This window comes from Lolium perenne, chromosome 2, assembly GCF_019359855.2.
Source record: "Lolium perenne isolate Kyuss_39 chromosome 2, Kyuss_2.0, whole genome shotgun sequence".
In the NCBI taxonomy this organism is placed as follows: Eukaryota; Viridiplantae; Streptophyta; class Magnoliopsida; order Poales; family Poaceae; genus Lolium; species Lolium perenne.
In genome coordinates this window covers 302838203-302854118 of record NC_067245.2, presented here as the reverse complement: position 1 = coordinate 302854118, position 15916 = coordinate 302838203, and the positions used below count along the sequence as shown (strand labels likewise).

The 15916-nt window shown below is 44.9% G+C and overlaps 2 protein-coding genes across 2 annotated transcripts; both read left to right on the top strand.

Annotated features, from left to right (window-relative positions):
• The first annotated feature begins 970 nt into the window (after positions 1 to 970).
• On the top strand, positions 971 to 1480 carry LOC139835862 (gibberellin 3-beta-dioxygenase 1-like). Its single transcript, XM_071825746.1, has one exon. It carries the CDS (start codon positions 971 to 973, stop codon positions 1478 to 1480), a length of 510 nt encoding a protein of 169 aa, XP_071681847.1.
• A 25-nt stretch (positions 1481 to 1505) lies between these two features.
• LOC127330851 (gibberellin 3-beta-dioxygenase 1-like) lies at positions 1506 to 2326 on the top strand. Its single transcript, XM_051356928.2, has 2 exons — positions 1506 to 1681; positions 1778 to 2326. Exons 1-2 carry the CDS (start codon positions 1506 to 1508, stop codon positions 2250 to 2252), a joined length of 651 nt encoding a protein of 216 aa, XP_051212888.2. The 3' UTR covers positions 2253 to 2326.
• The last annotated feature ends 13590 nt before the right edge of the window (positions 2327 to 15916 follow it).

The following is a 15916-nucleotide window of genomic DNA, read 5'->3' as shown; positions in this document are numbered from 1 at the left end:
TCGGATGTCCAGACCGTTGTTCACCTGGATAATGGATGGCGTCAAGGTCTACGACAACTACTTCTACGCCAAAGTGGATGCAATTGACAAGGTAGGCCTCTCTTCGTACCAGAAATGCACGACATCGATTAGGATGTTCGCATATGGTGTTGCCGGTGATTTCGTAGATAAGTACACGCGCATGAGTGAGCCGACCTGCTTGGAAGCGATGTACAGGTTCTGCAGAGCAGTGCTCGGTCCGTTCGAAGAACAATATCTTCGGCAACCTAATGCAGAGGATACAACCAGCTCCAGACTGATTTGGTGGAGCACATGTGGCAGCATGTTGGCAACAATGCTGCAAACAACAATGAAGGAAATCCTGAAGAAAACAATGCCTAGAGCATTTGTATCATTTTTACATTATTTTTGAATAATACTTTGTCATTGAATAAGTCGACAATAAACTTATATAATAAATCTTGAGTATTTAAACTCATTTATATATATTTTTTTATGATTTTTTATGCTTTTAGAGTGAATTTAGAGGCAAATAACAACTTCTATGTCGTCGCGACCCAAATCTGCCGCGTTGGACGCAGCGCGCGATCCAAACGGACACGCGGACACGGGGCTCCATCCGGGTATCCGCGCGGCCACTCAAATGGCCCAAAACGGACGGTCCAACGCGTTCGTTTGGGTCGCAGCGTTGGAGATGGAGATGCCCTAAGCGGATATAATAATTTCTACATTTAGAGATAACACTAAGAAATAATGTATTGTATCACATGTTTTATTGTCTATTCTAAACCACACACAATGTATAAGATAAGACAGCTATCTTTGTAAATGACGTGGATTTCCACTTTTATGAACAGAAAGGTGAAATATATTGTGGGGCAAGCATGCTAGCCTCACATGGAAATGCTTACACTCTGTGCTTTTATATGCATCAAAAAAGAATCATTGGAATCAGCCTTCCAAAGCCACCATGGCGTCCGTCCAGAATGCCGCCACCACCATCGACTTCCTTGCAGTGAATTGCGTTCCGGAGTCGCACGTGTGGACTGAGCAGAAGGACTATCCGGTGGTGCCCGAGTCGGCAGGGAACGATGCGGTGCCTGTGGTTGACATGGCTGACGACACGGAGGGTGCCATCGCCGCCGTGGCGCAGGCTGCAGAGGAGTGGGGCGGGTTCCTGCTAGTCGGACACGGCGTGCCGATCGAGCTCCTGGTGCGTGTAGAGGAGCAGATCAAGTGCCTGCTCGCGCGCCCGGCTCCAGATAAGGAGCGAGCCGCGCGCGGTGGAGACTTCAAGAACGGCTACGGGGTGCCACCCTATGCGCTCTACTTCTCCAAGCTGATGTGGTCGGAGGGATACACCTTCTCCGCCGCCAACGTCCGCTCGGAGTTCCGGCGGATCTGGCCCGACGGCGGTGATGAGTACATGCGCTTTTGGTACGGACTAGTTTACTACATCCATGCATATCGATTTCCGTGAGTGCAGGTGCATTACTAATGCCGTGATGCGTGTTGTACCCAGTGATGTGATGGAGGAGTTTCACAAGGAGATGAGGGCCCTCGGTGAGAAGGTGTTGGACATGTTCTACAAGGCGCTAGGGCTTAGCGCTGACCACATCGCCGGCGGCGAGGTGGAGCGCCAGATCCGCGACACGATGACGGCCACCATGCGCCTCAACATGTTAAGTGCACGCCCCATAGTAATTAACCAACTTTATTATGTCAGTAACGCACAGGGGTCAGGGGGCGTCACTCACGCTCTCTAGTCTTCTTGCAGGTACCCCAAGTGCCCAGAACCGGAGCGCGCGATTGGGCTCGCGGCGCACACGGACTCGGTCTTCTTCACGTTCATCATGCAGAACCTGGTGCCGGGGCTGCAGCTTCTCCGGCGTGGGCCTGATCGGTGGGTGACCGTGCCCGCCCAGCCTGGAGCGCTTCCTGTCCTGATCGGCGACCTCTTCCACGTCCTCACCAACGGCCGCTTCCACAACGTGCTTCACCGGGCCGTCGTTAACCAGGATCGCGAGCGCGTCTCCGTGGCTTACCTTATCGGCCCGCCGAAGGACATGAAGGTCGCTCCGCTCGACGCGGCCATTCGTCAGGGGAGCAAAGCTGCGTTCCGTGTCGTGACGTGGCCGGAGTACATGGTGGCAAGGGAGAAGACGTTCTGGAACGACCGGGCGGCTCTCAAAATGCTGCGGGTGACCGAGGATGAAGGAGATGCAGAGCTTGCCCAAGGAATGAATAAGTGATCGTTTCTTATTTCTTTTGTTGAAAAATAAATGGAGACGACGTACTGCTCTGTCCTCTAGCTATTTACTTCTTTATTATGAGAAAATAAGAGATAAACTGGTCATACAACATAATCACGATCCCGATGTTTATAATTCTTGGCTGCACGGCCGCGATTTTGTTACACAGATTTGCCAATTCTCCGTATAATGAGATTCAGGTTACAGCTCAATAGATTTTTCGACGCGTTGCTTTTCCGAAAACAATATGCATGGGCGGGATTCGATCCCTGGACCTGACGCTCACTGATGGAAAACCGTTTTTTTTTAACACGGAGCGCCCCGAAGGGCGTAGAAGCATCATTAATATCAAGCGGTGGGTGTACAATAAGTTACAAAGGACCCCCAAGAAATAGAGAAATAACACATAGGTCCCTGGTAAATGCAGAAAAGACCTCACTAAGAAAAAGAAGAAAGCAATCAGGTCCTTCTCTTTCCCCACTGGCGAGCAAGAGACCAGAGAGCCACCGTCGGACTCCAAGGTGGGGACGGCACCACTTGCTTCAAAGTCGACGAAGAACGCGGCCTCCAATCTCCGAGAGGGCCTCCGATGGAGGTTGAAACATCGCCAAGGATCACTGGCGTAGATAACGGCAAGAAAAATCGCCGCCGATGTGCTGCTCAAAGAGATCGCTTCGTAAGAGCTCCGGTGCCACTTCCGCACCCCACCCACCATGCAGATTCCCCTGCTTGTCACCACCTTGGCGCTTGGATCCGGGGAAAGCCGCAGAGGAGGCAAAGTCGAAGAAGCAGCAGGGACAACCCTGCATCGCGACGAAGAACTTGACCCGCCATCGGACCCGAAGAACCTGCCACGGACTCGGGGAGACGAGCGTAGATGATGGCGACGCCAGCAGACCCAGTAGATGAGCTTATTGAGGAAGCCATCCCCGGATCTTCTTCTTCCTTTGACCGTCCACCATGGACGAGTACCGGGAAGGAGAAGCTCCACGATCTGGTTGCTGCTCACATGCAACCACATCGGATGAGAAAGGAAGAAGGGGAGGGCCCTATTGGCGAAGATGCCACGCCGCCTCCTCGCCGCCTGTCGCCGCTCCTTCCACCGGAGAAGAACAACCACGAAGAAGAAGGCGAGGACGGGCCAGATCTGGCCATGGGGATCCGGCCTCCTACTCACAGACTCCACTAGGGTAACCAGCAAAGAACAACATCCTAGACTACTAATTACAGGCTGCCAGACGCCTCTCCATCCTCCGCTCCGGCCGGCAGTGCCGACGGAGAAGATTCCGGATCGGGCCGGCGAGGGTGGCGACGGGCGATGGACTCTCAAAGGGGCGAGCTACTGTAGCGAGCTGAGGAAAACAGTTAGAGCAGTGGCACACCAGTAATACACCGATCGTCATTGCTAGCCCATTACCTCTAGCGCACTAGATTAAGGACATGCTACTGCTATGTTTGGGTGAGTGAGAATTTTAGTAACCACATAGCAGTGGCCCACCATGTTTTGGTGCGCCATTAGTATTGTTAGTTTTGAAATAATAAATGAAAATTATAGAAATATAAAAAAATAAAATTCTTTGAGATGACCATGTGTTTATGTATTCTACTTGTTAGAAAAATTAGCAAATATGAATTTTAACATTTTTTTCAAAAAAATGGCACCATGTTTTGGTAAACTAGCTGCAGATTTTGCATGCGATCTTTAATGAAAAAAATAAATATATGAAAATGTATCAACCAAAAAAAGTTACATCTGATTTCAACGGTCTACGGTCGTTTAACATTTTTTAGATTCCTCAAAATCAAAAAGAAAAATGGAGTTTTCGAAACTTTTAGATTTTGATAAAAAATAAAATCAAAATAGCAGTGGCGCACGAGGAGTTGTGGTTCGCCACTACTAACTTTTCAAAATATAGGGAGCAACTACCTACACCGCTATCTCCACTATATCCCCTTCCACACATCCTTTATCAACCCCTGCCTCCTACCTACTTGCCTCAATCTCTTCTTTCTCCATGGATCCTTCTCATCTTCCTCCTCCATGTCTACTCCTCCTCCATGCCCCCTCCTCCTTCTCCTCCTCCTAATTCTTCCTCCTCCTTCTCATTATCCTCATGCACCCACCTTCTACCCCAGCCTCCTACTCCCCTTGCTTGCCAATCCGACCTCGCCACCAGCCGCCCTGCACCGACCTCACCGTCAGCCGCCCTGCCTCGAGCACACCGTCTCAATCTCCATAGAATCCACCAAGATGCACAAGAAAAAAATTATTCAAAAAAATCACAAATAAAATGGTGCCAGATCTAGATCGAGATTTCAAAATTAGCAATGGCGCACCTACTTTTACATAAATGGCACATCGGGCAGGACTAGCAGTGGCCAACCTAACAACTAATAGTGGCGCATCAGGTGGTACATCACTAGTATATGGCTTACCAGTGGCGCATCAAGGGGTGCACCACTAGTACCCACTAGTGGTGTGCCACTGCTAGGCTTTTTCTAGTAGTGGCTAGTCAGCGTAGCAAACAAAAAGTATTAACCAACCCACCTAGTATTGTTTGGTGCAGGAAATAGACACAAACTATTTTTGTTCTATGTCATATATACGATACCTATATAATTTGTCTTATTTTTGTACTTTCAAATACCATCAAATGAACTGGGCGAACCATTGGTCCGACCAATGAACCGCGAATCATATATGGCAGTGGCATGTGTGCCACTGTTAGCTCATTACTAGTGGCGCACTTGGTTAGGGATGGGCTATTGCTATATCTAGGGAAGTGCAAAACTAATGAAAGTTAGATAATAACCCGAGACACATGCTTAAAAATTGGCAGCTCAAAATTACGTACTAGGAGTACTAATTTTTACGGTAACAATACAGAATCTGTTTCTGGACAGCAACTTCCCCAAATCTTACTTTCTTCCAATTAGAGGCTACTCTTGGAACAAAAACGAAATAAAAACGATAAGGAGAGGTTGTTACAGAGGCAACAACTTCCAAGACTCAACAAAAGAAAAATTACAGAAAATAAACATGGGTTGTCTCCCATAAGCGCTTTTATTTAACGCCTTTTAGCTAGGCGCATCAAGTATTATCAAGAGAAGAAGCATCAAGATCATAACTTGTCCTAATAATAGAATAAAAAGGTGACTTATTTATTTTTCTAGGGAATTGTTCCATACCTTTCTTGAGTGGGAATTGATATCTAATAATTCCATCTCTCATATCAATAATAGCACCAACAGTTCTAAGAAAAGGTCTTCCCAAAACAACAAGAAGCATTGCATTCAACATCCAAGACAACAAAATCAATGGGGACCAGGTTATTATAAACCATAATAAGAACATTTTAACTCTCCCCATAGGTTTCTTTTTAGCAATATTAGTATGGTGAACATCCAAATAACATTGTTCCTAATGGGATTCGTAGCAAAGAAAACAAAAAATTTCCTAACGCGAGAACGCAATCCAAGCCAAGATGCAATCTAGAAGACGGTAGCAACGAGGGGATGAACGAGACTAACCCTTGAAGATTTCCAAAGCCTACGAGATTAGATCTCGTTGTTGCAGAAGATGATCACTTGCCGCTTCAAAAGCGCGTAGAAGATCTTGACGGTGCCACAATCGGGCAGCACCTCCGTACTCGGTCACACGTTCGGTGTTGATGAAGACGACGTCCTTCTCCCCGTTCCAGCGGGCAGCGGAAGTAGTAGATCCTCCTTGGAATCCCGGCAGCACGACGGTGTGGTGGCGGTGTCGATGGAGAACTCCGGTAGGGCTTCGCCTATGCGCTGCGGGAGTATTATGTGGAGGAGGGGCGCTAGGGTTTGGGGAGAGAGAGAGGGGTAGGGCGCCGGCCATGGGGGGCCCTAGGTGGTGCGGCCAAGAGTGGGCTGCCCCTCCCTTTCTTCCTCATTATATAGGTGGAAATCCCCAAGAGTTGTAGTCCAAGTCTTCGAATAAGACCCCAACAACAAAACCTCCCATAGGTGGGAAACCTACTCAAGGGGGAATCCCACTCAAGGTGAGACTCCCACCCCTTCCTTGGGGCGGGGGGGCGGGGGGGCTTGGCCGGCCACCTATGGTGGAGCCCACCTGGGACTCCTCCCCTTAGGGTTTGGCTGGCCATGCAAGGTGGAGTCCCTCCGGGACTCCACTTTCCATGGTGATTTCTTCCGGACTTTTCTAGAACTTTCTATAACCTTCCATAAATGCACCGGATCATTTCCAAACTTGGAATATGACTTCCTATATATGAATCTTATTCTCCGGACCATTCCGGACCTCCTCGTGATGTCCAGGATCCCATCCGAGACTCCGAACAAAACTTTGAACTCCATTCCATATTCCATATCTACTTAACCGACATCAAACCTTAAGTGTGTCACCCTACGGTTCGCGAACTATGCAGACATGGTTGAGACCTCTCTCCGACCAATAACCAATAGCGGGATCTGGAGATCCATAATGGTTCCCACATATTCAACGATGACTTAGTGATCGATTGAACCATTCACATACGATACCGATTCCCTTTGTCACGCGATATTTTACTTGTCCGAGGTTTGATCATCGGTATCTCTATACCTTGTTCAACCTCGTCTCATGATAAGTACTCTTTACTCGTACCGTGGTATGTGGTCTCTTATGAACCATTCATATGCTTGCAAGCTAATTAGACGACATTCCACCGAGAGGGCCCAGAGTATATCTATCCTTCATCGGGATGGACAAATCCCACTGTTGATCCATATGCCTCAACTCATACTTTCCGGATACCTAATCCCACCTTTATAACCACCCATTTACGCAGTGGCGTTTGATGTAATCAAAGTACCCTTCCGGCATAAGTGATTTACATGATCTCATGGTCGAAAGGACTAGGTAACTATGTATCGAAAGCTTATAGCAAATGAACTTAAAGACGTGATCTTATGCTACACTTAATTGGGTGTGTCCATTACATCATTCATCAATGATATAACCTTGTTATTAATAAAATCCAATGTTCATGATCATGAAACGATGATCATCTATTAATCAACAAGCTAGTTATACAAGAGGCTTACTAGGGACTCCTTGTTGTTCACATAACACACATGTATCAATGTTTCGGTTAATACAATTTTAGCATGGTATGTAAACATTATCATAAACACAAAGATATATAATAATAACCATTTTATTATTGCCTCTTGGGCATATCTCCAACAGTCTCCCACTTGCACTAGAGTCAATAATCTAGTTTACATATGTAAAGATATAACTCCTTGGCCTTCCGGTGCTTTATCAAGTTTTGCTCACGGGAGAAGTTTTAGTCAACGGATCTGACATGCTCAGAAACGTATGTATTTTGCAATTCATTTGCGTCTCAACGCATCACTCATTTTCCAAATGAGTCGTCATTAAATATGTTTGGTCTTCTGGTGGAACCTTAATTCCGCGGTCTGAAATATGTCACTAATATTGTCACACACAATATAGCTTCAAAGTTCTGACACTATCGGGACTACACCAAGTTCTCAAAGAACCTCTTGACTTAACATCCTCAGTCATTGTCAAAACAATGACATACTCTGCCTTCATTTGTAGAATCCGTCACAATATATAGAATTCATCTAAATCTAGCATAGACAACTTCTAGCTCATTGTGCTACCTTTTAAAACAACACTTAGCCTAATTTGAGATTGAAATTTTATATGTGACAAAACCAATATCGGTGCAACATCTTACAGCGATTTGTTTGTCATTTCTCCATACAAAACTATATTTATATATCCTTGGTTCTTCTTAAGTACTCAAGAATAAAAAAACTGTTTTTCAATGATCATCACATGAATCATTCTGGTACATGCTCATAACTTTTTAGAGCACATGACATCTGATTTTGTACATATTATTCATGATCTAAAATCACTCATGTGTTTTTACTCATCGAGTGTTAAATACACTCAAGTCTTGTGAAACTTTCACATGAAAAGAACACCTTCTTAATATTTTTATTTTGAACTACTTCAATATCCATTCTATGTACTTTAACTTAAACTTATTATGTGTTTCAATCTATCTTCATAGATCTTGACACTAAATATGTTTCAGCTCATACCCTTTTCATTGAAGTTAATTCTCAATGAAACCTTTTATAAACAAGTATATAATTACATCATTTATAACCAATTATATGTCATCTACATAAAGTATTATAAATATGTCTCAGCGCTCCCACTTAATTTCTTGCAAATGCAAGCATCTTCATCGTTTCTAATGAAATCAAAAACTCTTTGACTATTTCATCCGGTGAAGATTCCAACTCCATGATACTCACTTCATCCAATTGAAGTTCGTATACTAATCTAGTATTCCACGGATTAGCAAAAAACTCTTGGTTGTATCTAGTATACACCTTTAATACATACTTCTGTTAAGTAATGTATTTTGCCATCCTACTAGCATATCTCATAAAAGAAATATGTAGCGATTACTAGAATAATCCACATAGACTATAAGCATTGCTACGGAAGATCTAATCTTATCGTAGTCAACTTTTTGAACTTTGTCGTAAACAACTTTTCGACAATTCGAGTTTCTTCAAGGATATTCCATCCAAGTCCATCAATTTCATAGATCCATTTACTTTCAAAAAGTATTCATCTATCTTGCATTTCATGGCGTATAGCCATTTTAACGGAGTCAGGGCCCATCATAATTTCTTTGTTTGTAGTTGGTTTATCATTGTTCAAAATCAATCCCTTGTCCACAAATTATTTATTTGATCACAAAGTAAACCATACCTACAAGGTTCAATATGTACTTCGATCTCCATGGCTAAAACACTTTGTAGTCATGGGAGCCATGATCGTCGTGGCCGCTTCCGGAACCAATTCCGATGCTGCGCTACTCTGATCATTATGTTCAGGTTCATAAAACTTATCAAGTACTATTCTCCTCCCACTCAAATACTTCGCTAGAAAACAATTTCTTGGAAATAAGCAAGTAACATTAACAAACACTTTTGTCTTTTACTTCAAAGTGGGAAGAATTTCCAATTCTGGGATAACAACAAAGACATTCATCCGATTTTGATTGTAAACTTATTTACATATGCTATGCATACCAAAATTTAAGAAATAACTATTAGGGTTCATACCCATGCCATAACTCGTATGGTGTCATTTCAATGGATCATGATGATGCTCTATTCAGTGTAAAAGTGGTAGTCACTAAAGCATAATCCACAAAAATATAATGGCATCAATATTTTATCTCATCATTGACCCAACAAGGTTTGGATACATCTCTTGGATACTTCATCATCACTATGATACTCCAAGAAACGTGAGTTGTAGAACAATTTTGTAACTCTCTTAGATGTTCGCTAAAAACTCGTAATTCAAATATTTCCACCATGATCCAATCATAGATATTTGATTTTTCTATTACGATGATTTCCACTTCATACTGAAATTTATTTGAATCTATTCAAATGTTTCAAACTTCTTCCTTATCGAATATATATCCACATATATATACTCAATTCATTGTTGGAAGTTTTCATGAAGTAGAAGAATCTCCCGCACACAACTATGCCCAGTGAACCTGACAAGGTATCAACTTGTCAATGCCTACGGGTTGTAGACTAGGGTTTACTTGGAAGTAGAGGGCAAGTAGATCTCGAAGGTTTCAGCCAAAAAGTACTCGACGATTATGAAACTAGGTTTTGAGAAACAACGATTCGATGATTTCTTTGTCCCTCGACTCCCCCTTATATAGGAGGCGGAGCCGAGGGATTCGTATTGTACAAGTTACAGAGTCCGGGACGGTTTCTAACTCATCCCGCAAGATTACAAATAATGCTTCCTATTACAACTTTAGCTTTCCTTAATAATATCTCGGGCTTCCGAATCTTCTTATTCTTCGGGTAGTGGGCCTTCAGTAAACCCCGGGTACTATCTTCGGCAGGCCCATTTGGGATGCCTATGTCAGTAGCCCCCGAGATTTTGCTTGAATCGTAGAGTCAGGGAAAATCTCCACTGTTTATTTTTATTCGACAACTTTAACTTTTCTATACTTCTTCACATAAATCGCTATATTGTACAGGGATAATGGTAGTTGGGGCTAGTTCATCTGACGGATCAGGTACTAGTTAACTGCTCTAGTGGCAATCCGCAAAAACCTACTTCAAGATCACGTCCCTGGACATGATCTCGGGATACTGGTGTAAACTTCGACACGTTCCGCTTAAGGTCTTACCATTCTGTCGAGTCCCAGTAAAATTTATCGGGTACCTAACGCGTCCGTTAGGATTTTTTTTCGTATCTGTTGATACGGATAAAAGTAGCAAACCGACGTCAGAGACGGTGCCACGCCACACAGAACGGATCTGGGGTCTTACCTTCGCAAATTGGCGGCATTCAGAAATTGATCGCAACTTTGGCGTTCTGAGAATATATTGTCGAGTGCTTATTCGGCTGTTGGAATGGCACATTTTATCGAGTCAAAGATGACTTATATTGCTCTCCCGATGGGAGTATATGCAGAGTTATTTTTAACTCGAAATATACTCTTTTGTTCTGCTATCTTTCTTTTTCTCTTTCTTTCTTTCTTTCTTTTTATGATTTCATCGGGCACGCGAGCAACGTTCCCGATGGGAGTAGCCCCCGAGGCTACAGCCAAGGACTTGTGCTTGGTTGTAGGCTCCACGCCTTATGCCGCTATATTTTCTTTATCTCCCGAAGTTTTAAAATTTCTCGGGTGCGCGAACAGCGCTCCCGATGGGAGTAGCCCCCGAGTCTATGAACAAATACTTGTATTTGATCATAGGCTCACGCGATTTCTATTTTGTCTTTCTTGATCTTTTCATTTTTTCAAAGTAGCCCCGGAGCATTTGATCAAAAACTTGTATTTGATCAAAGGCTCACCAATATTTTTCCATGTCGCCTTTTACGAAGCTGTTGAGGTGAATTTTTCCTTCTGCTAAGGTGATATTATTGCTGACGATAGCCATGATTGTGAGTCTAAAATCACGAGAAGTCTTTTCCCGCTACCTTGCGGGCCCAATTTATCCACTATCTTGACACATCGTGCAAGTGGGGGACACACGTCCTCTGCTTTTTCTGGCGCACGTACCGTAACTTCTCCAATGTTAAAATACTATTTTACCCTTATTTTCACATGGCTATCATCTGCCGCACACTTTTCCCATCCAACGGTCCGCCGCTTCGCCGCACCTCTGTATAAGATCTCCTTCTTCCTCCTCGAGCATTTCCGCTCGCGCCGTTCTCCTGCTCTCCTCTGCAAAACCTCCTCCTGCGCTCCACAATTCCCTAAGCTCATCTTCTCCAAGCTGCATTCCTGCGCCATTGTTGATGCCACCGCGTCGGTTGATCAAGCACAGCACGCCGGAATCATCAATGGCTGCCGTGGATCTGGGGACCGCGGAGTGGGAAAGGTCCAAGATTTCCACCCAAGACATCAATCTGTTGAAGAAGCTAGGGATCAGCAAGAAGCCCAAAGCGCTGAGCTTCCCTAGCGAGGAAAGCTACCCAACCCCTCCAATGGGGTATCGGGTAAGTTTCATCGACCATCTCATCCGCGGTCTCTCCGCCCCCATTCATCCTTTCCTCCGCGGACTGCTTTTCGTTTATGGTCTGCAACTTCATCACCTCACGCCAAATTCTATCCTCCACATCTCCATTTTCATCACCCTCTGCGAGGCCTTCCTTGGCGTCCAGCCTAACTGGGCGCTATGGAAGCGCATTTTCTTTTGTCGCCGTAATGGCTCTCCCAATGTCGCCTATAATATAGGCGGCGTTGTTATTTCCGTTCGCCCCACAGTCGACTACTTCGATGTCAAACTCCCTGACTCAGTCCAGGGGTGGCGCAAGAAGTGGTTGTACATTCAGGAAGAAAACCATGGATGTGCTGAAGACAACATCCCTCCCTTCGATGGTGCCGAAAAAATCCTTCGCCGCCGCTCCTGGGACGCAGAGGCTACCGAAGAAGAAAAAATGTCGACAGAGGCCCTGATGACTCGTATCCATGAGTTGCATAATACTCACGGAAAGGAGCTGTCAGGTATTCAGATCACCGCGTATTTTCTTAGAACCAGGGTGCAGCCTGTTCAAGCTCGCAAATACCCTCTCTGGAAATATGCTGGCGACAAGGACGCAGATCGGTTGTCAGCGGATTTAGAGGTCAAGGATTTAGAAAAGCTTGTCCGAAAAATCTCGTCTCTCAGCAAAAAAGATCCTGTCCCTTCTTCTTGCCGTGTAAAACCATTCAGCGCCACCAATCCACTTCCCAAGGTAAACTTTGTCGCTTGATTTGTTATTGCTTTGCTATCTCCTTGTTTTTTGTAATTCCTTTATTGACATCTTCCCCTGTTTTTTTTTATAGAACCACCCAAATCTTATCTCGCTTCCTCCCCTTCCTGAAGGTGGAGAAGTCGAGGAAAGGGCCATTGTCACCGACGACAACCAAGATGCTCCCTCTTTTGTGAATGAACCCGTGGATTCTCTAAAATCTGCGGGATCTTCTGAAAAGGAGGCTGCCTCCGAAGGCACTGCATCGGCACAATCTCCTCCTCCTGTTGTTTCCCCAAGGAACAAGAGGAAGAGGAATGATGCCGAAGATTCCGGCACCTCCAAAGCCGAAGAAGTTGGTCCTTCACGTCAGAAGGCAACTTATGATCCATATCTTGAATCACTCATCAGCTCGTAAGTCACCTTTATTTTTCCTTATTTTTGAACTCGAAGATTTTCGTCTATCTTGCTTTTTATGCTGTCGACTTTTAATCGCAGTGATGATGAGGAAGAAATACCAACTCTTGATGTGGCTGCTCGAACGAGTACGTCACATACTTTAATTGTTTCGGAGACACCAGTTGAAGGAGAGGAATCCTCGCCTCCTCAACAAAACGTTGGCGCTCCCACTCCTCCTTCAAGCCCTCTTGTCCCTTCACCAAAAAGGACAAGGGTGGAAACGATCGTGGAGCCTACCCTCCAATTAGGTAGCTCCTCCAATCCTCTCTTGGATGATGTAAGTTCTTAATTTGCTTGTCACTATCTATATTTCCTCTGTTTGCTTCTTTATGCCTTCATATTTTTCCCATACCGACGTTTTCTTTCTTTGTTCTTCTTTGACAGCCTATGATCAAAGAGCTTGTTCGTATCGGTGCCCAATTCATTGGGTACCGTGAATATGCCAGCAAGACTGAACGTAATAACTTTTTGATGACCCTTGTTTGTAACTTCTTGCTCCTGTTTTGTCGCAATTTTGACGATTCTTTACTTTTTTGGCAGAGAAACTTGCAGAAGCCAACAAGCTTGTCGACACTCTTGCTCAGAAACTGGAGCAAAGTGAAACGGCTCGCAAGAAAGCTGAACTTGACGCTAGCCAAGCTAAAGCAGAGGCTGAGAAGGCCAAGGCAAAAGCTGTTGGTGTCGAAGATCTGCAAAAAAGACTTGATGATGCCGAAACTGCTTTGAACGAGCACAAGGCCGCCCAGGCTACTCGTGAAAATGCGATCATCAAGCGCTTGAACACGCAGAATCGGCGCTTCCTCGGTAATTTTGTCGATCCCTTCTATCTTTCTTAGACTTGCTTTTCCTTGCTTGCTGTCGACCAACATATATTTTCTGCGGCAGGTAAAACAAATCAAGAATTTGAGCTTGAAGATCCCGACAATGATCCTCTCCTTGACGCACTCTCTTTCCTGGAGTTTCATGGAACCGAAGTTCGTGAAGGCATGGAGCATGCTGACGCAGGATTATCAACGATGTTCCCCTACTTCTTCCCGAAGAAAGAGGAGCCCAAGACTTTCCTTGCTCTTGCCAAGGACTTCAATCCACCAGAAGATCTTGGTCTGAAGATGCGCCAGGAGAACATGAAGATTTCTGTCGAAAGCACTGTTGCCTTGGTCGCTGACAGCCAACAAACTATTGACTGGATGAAAGTTGGTGATACCGAACAGATAGAGCAAACGAAATGGCGATCTTTGATCAAGGCAGCCAAGCCTAACTCGAAGAAAATCCTGGCCTATCTCGGGATCAAGCCATCTTCAACTCCTAGCTCATCAAGGCCGGAGGTCTAGTTGAATGCCTCTTCTTTTTCTTTCTTTGTTTTTTTCTTTTTCTTTTGCTATTGTCGCCATACTAGCTTTGGCGACAATTACCTTAGTAGTCCTTTTGGAGAACTCTTTCTGTAATATCCATGTAAATTTCCTGGAAATCAATGAAATTCTTCCTTGCACTATCATTGATCCTGAGACTTTCTTTTCCAGTTAATATTTGATAACTACTCGACCAATCCTTGCTCTGCCGATACTTCGCCTGCTTCTTCGTTCTCGAAGAAAACCCTTATCGGAGATTTTTCAAGTGAACATTTGTCGCAAGATTTGCAAGAACTTCGCCAACAACGCCAATCCATGAAGAAACAAACTCTTGCGATGATGGAACAATCTCGACAAGCATCCGAAAGAGAGAAAATTGCTCTTCAACAGGCGAGAGAAGCCATTGCTGCAAAGGATGCTGCTGTTGTTGAGGCTACCGAAGCTTCTTCTCGCGAAAATTATATGCTTCAGCTAATGACTGACGCCAGCCTGGACATGACGGGTATGTTTCCTGTTCACAACCATGTTGGATGTTGTTCTTGCTGTTTTTTCCTTCCTTGACAATTTATTTGCTGTACCATGCTCATTTTTGGATACTGCTGCCGAAGATCAACGTGTTGAAGCTCGAGCCAATGTTTTGCTTAGATTGGTGATACGTCTCCGACGTATCGATAATTTCTTATGTTCCATGCCACATTATTGATAATATCTACATGTTTTATGCACACTTTATGTCATATTCGTGCATTTTCTGGAACTAACCTATTAACAAGATGCCGAAGTGCCGCTTGTCATTTCTGCTGTTTTTGGTTTCAGAAATCCTAGTAACGAAATATTCTCGGAATTGGACGAAATCAACGCCCAGGGTCCTATTTTGCCACGAAGCTTCCAGAAGACCGAAGAGGAGACGAAGTGGGGCCACGAGGCGGCCACACCATAGGGCGGCGCGGCCCAGCCCTTGGCCGCGCCGACCTGTAGTGTGGGGCCCTCGTGTGGCCCCCTGACCTGCCCTTCTGCCTACATAAAGCCTCCGTCGCGAAACCCCCAGTACCGAGAGCCACGATACGGAAAACCTTCCAGAGACGCCGCCGCCGCCAATCCCATCTCGGGGGATTCAGGAGATCGCCTCCGGCACCCTGCCGGAGAGGGGAATCATCTCCCGGAGGACTCTACGCCGCCATGGTCGCCTCCGGAGTGATGTGTGAGTAGTCTACCCCTGGACTATGGGTCCATAGCAGTAGCTAGATGGTTGTCTTCTCCCCATTGTGCTTAATTGCCGGGTCTTGTGAGCTGCCGAACATGATCAAGATCATCTATCTGTAATTCAATATGTTGCGTTTGTTGGGATCCGATGAATAGAGAATACTTGTTATGTTGATTATCAAAGTTATGTCTATGTGTTGTTTATGATCTTGCATGCTCTCCGTTATTAGTAGATGCTCTGGCCAAGTTGATGCTAGTAACTCCAAGAGGGAGTATTTATGCTCGATAGTGGGTGATGACCCACAAGTATAGGGGATCGCAACAGTCTTCGAGGGAAGTAAAAC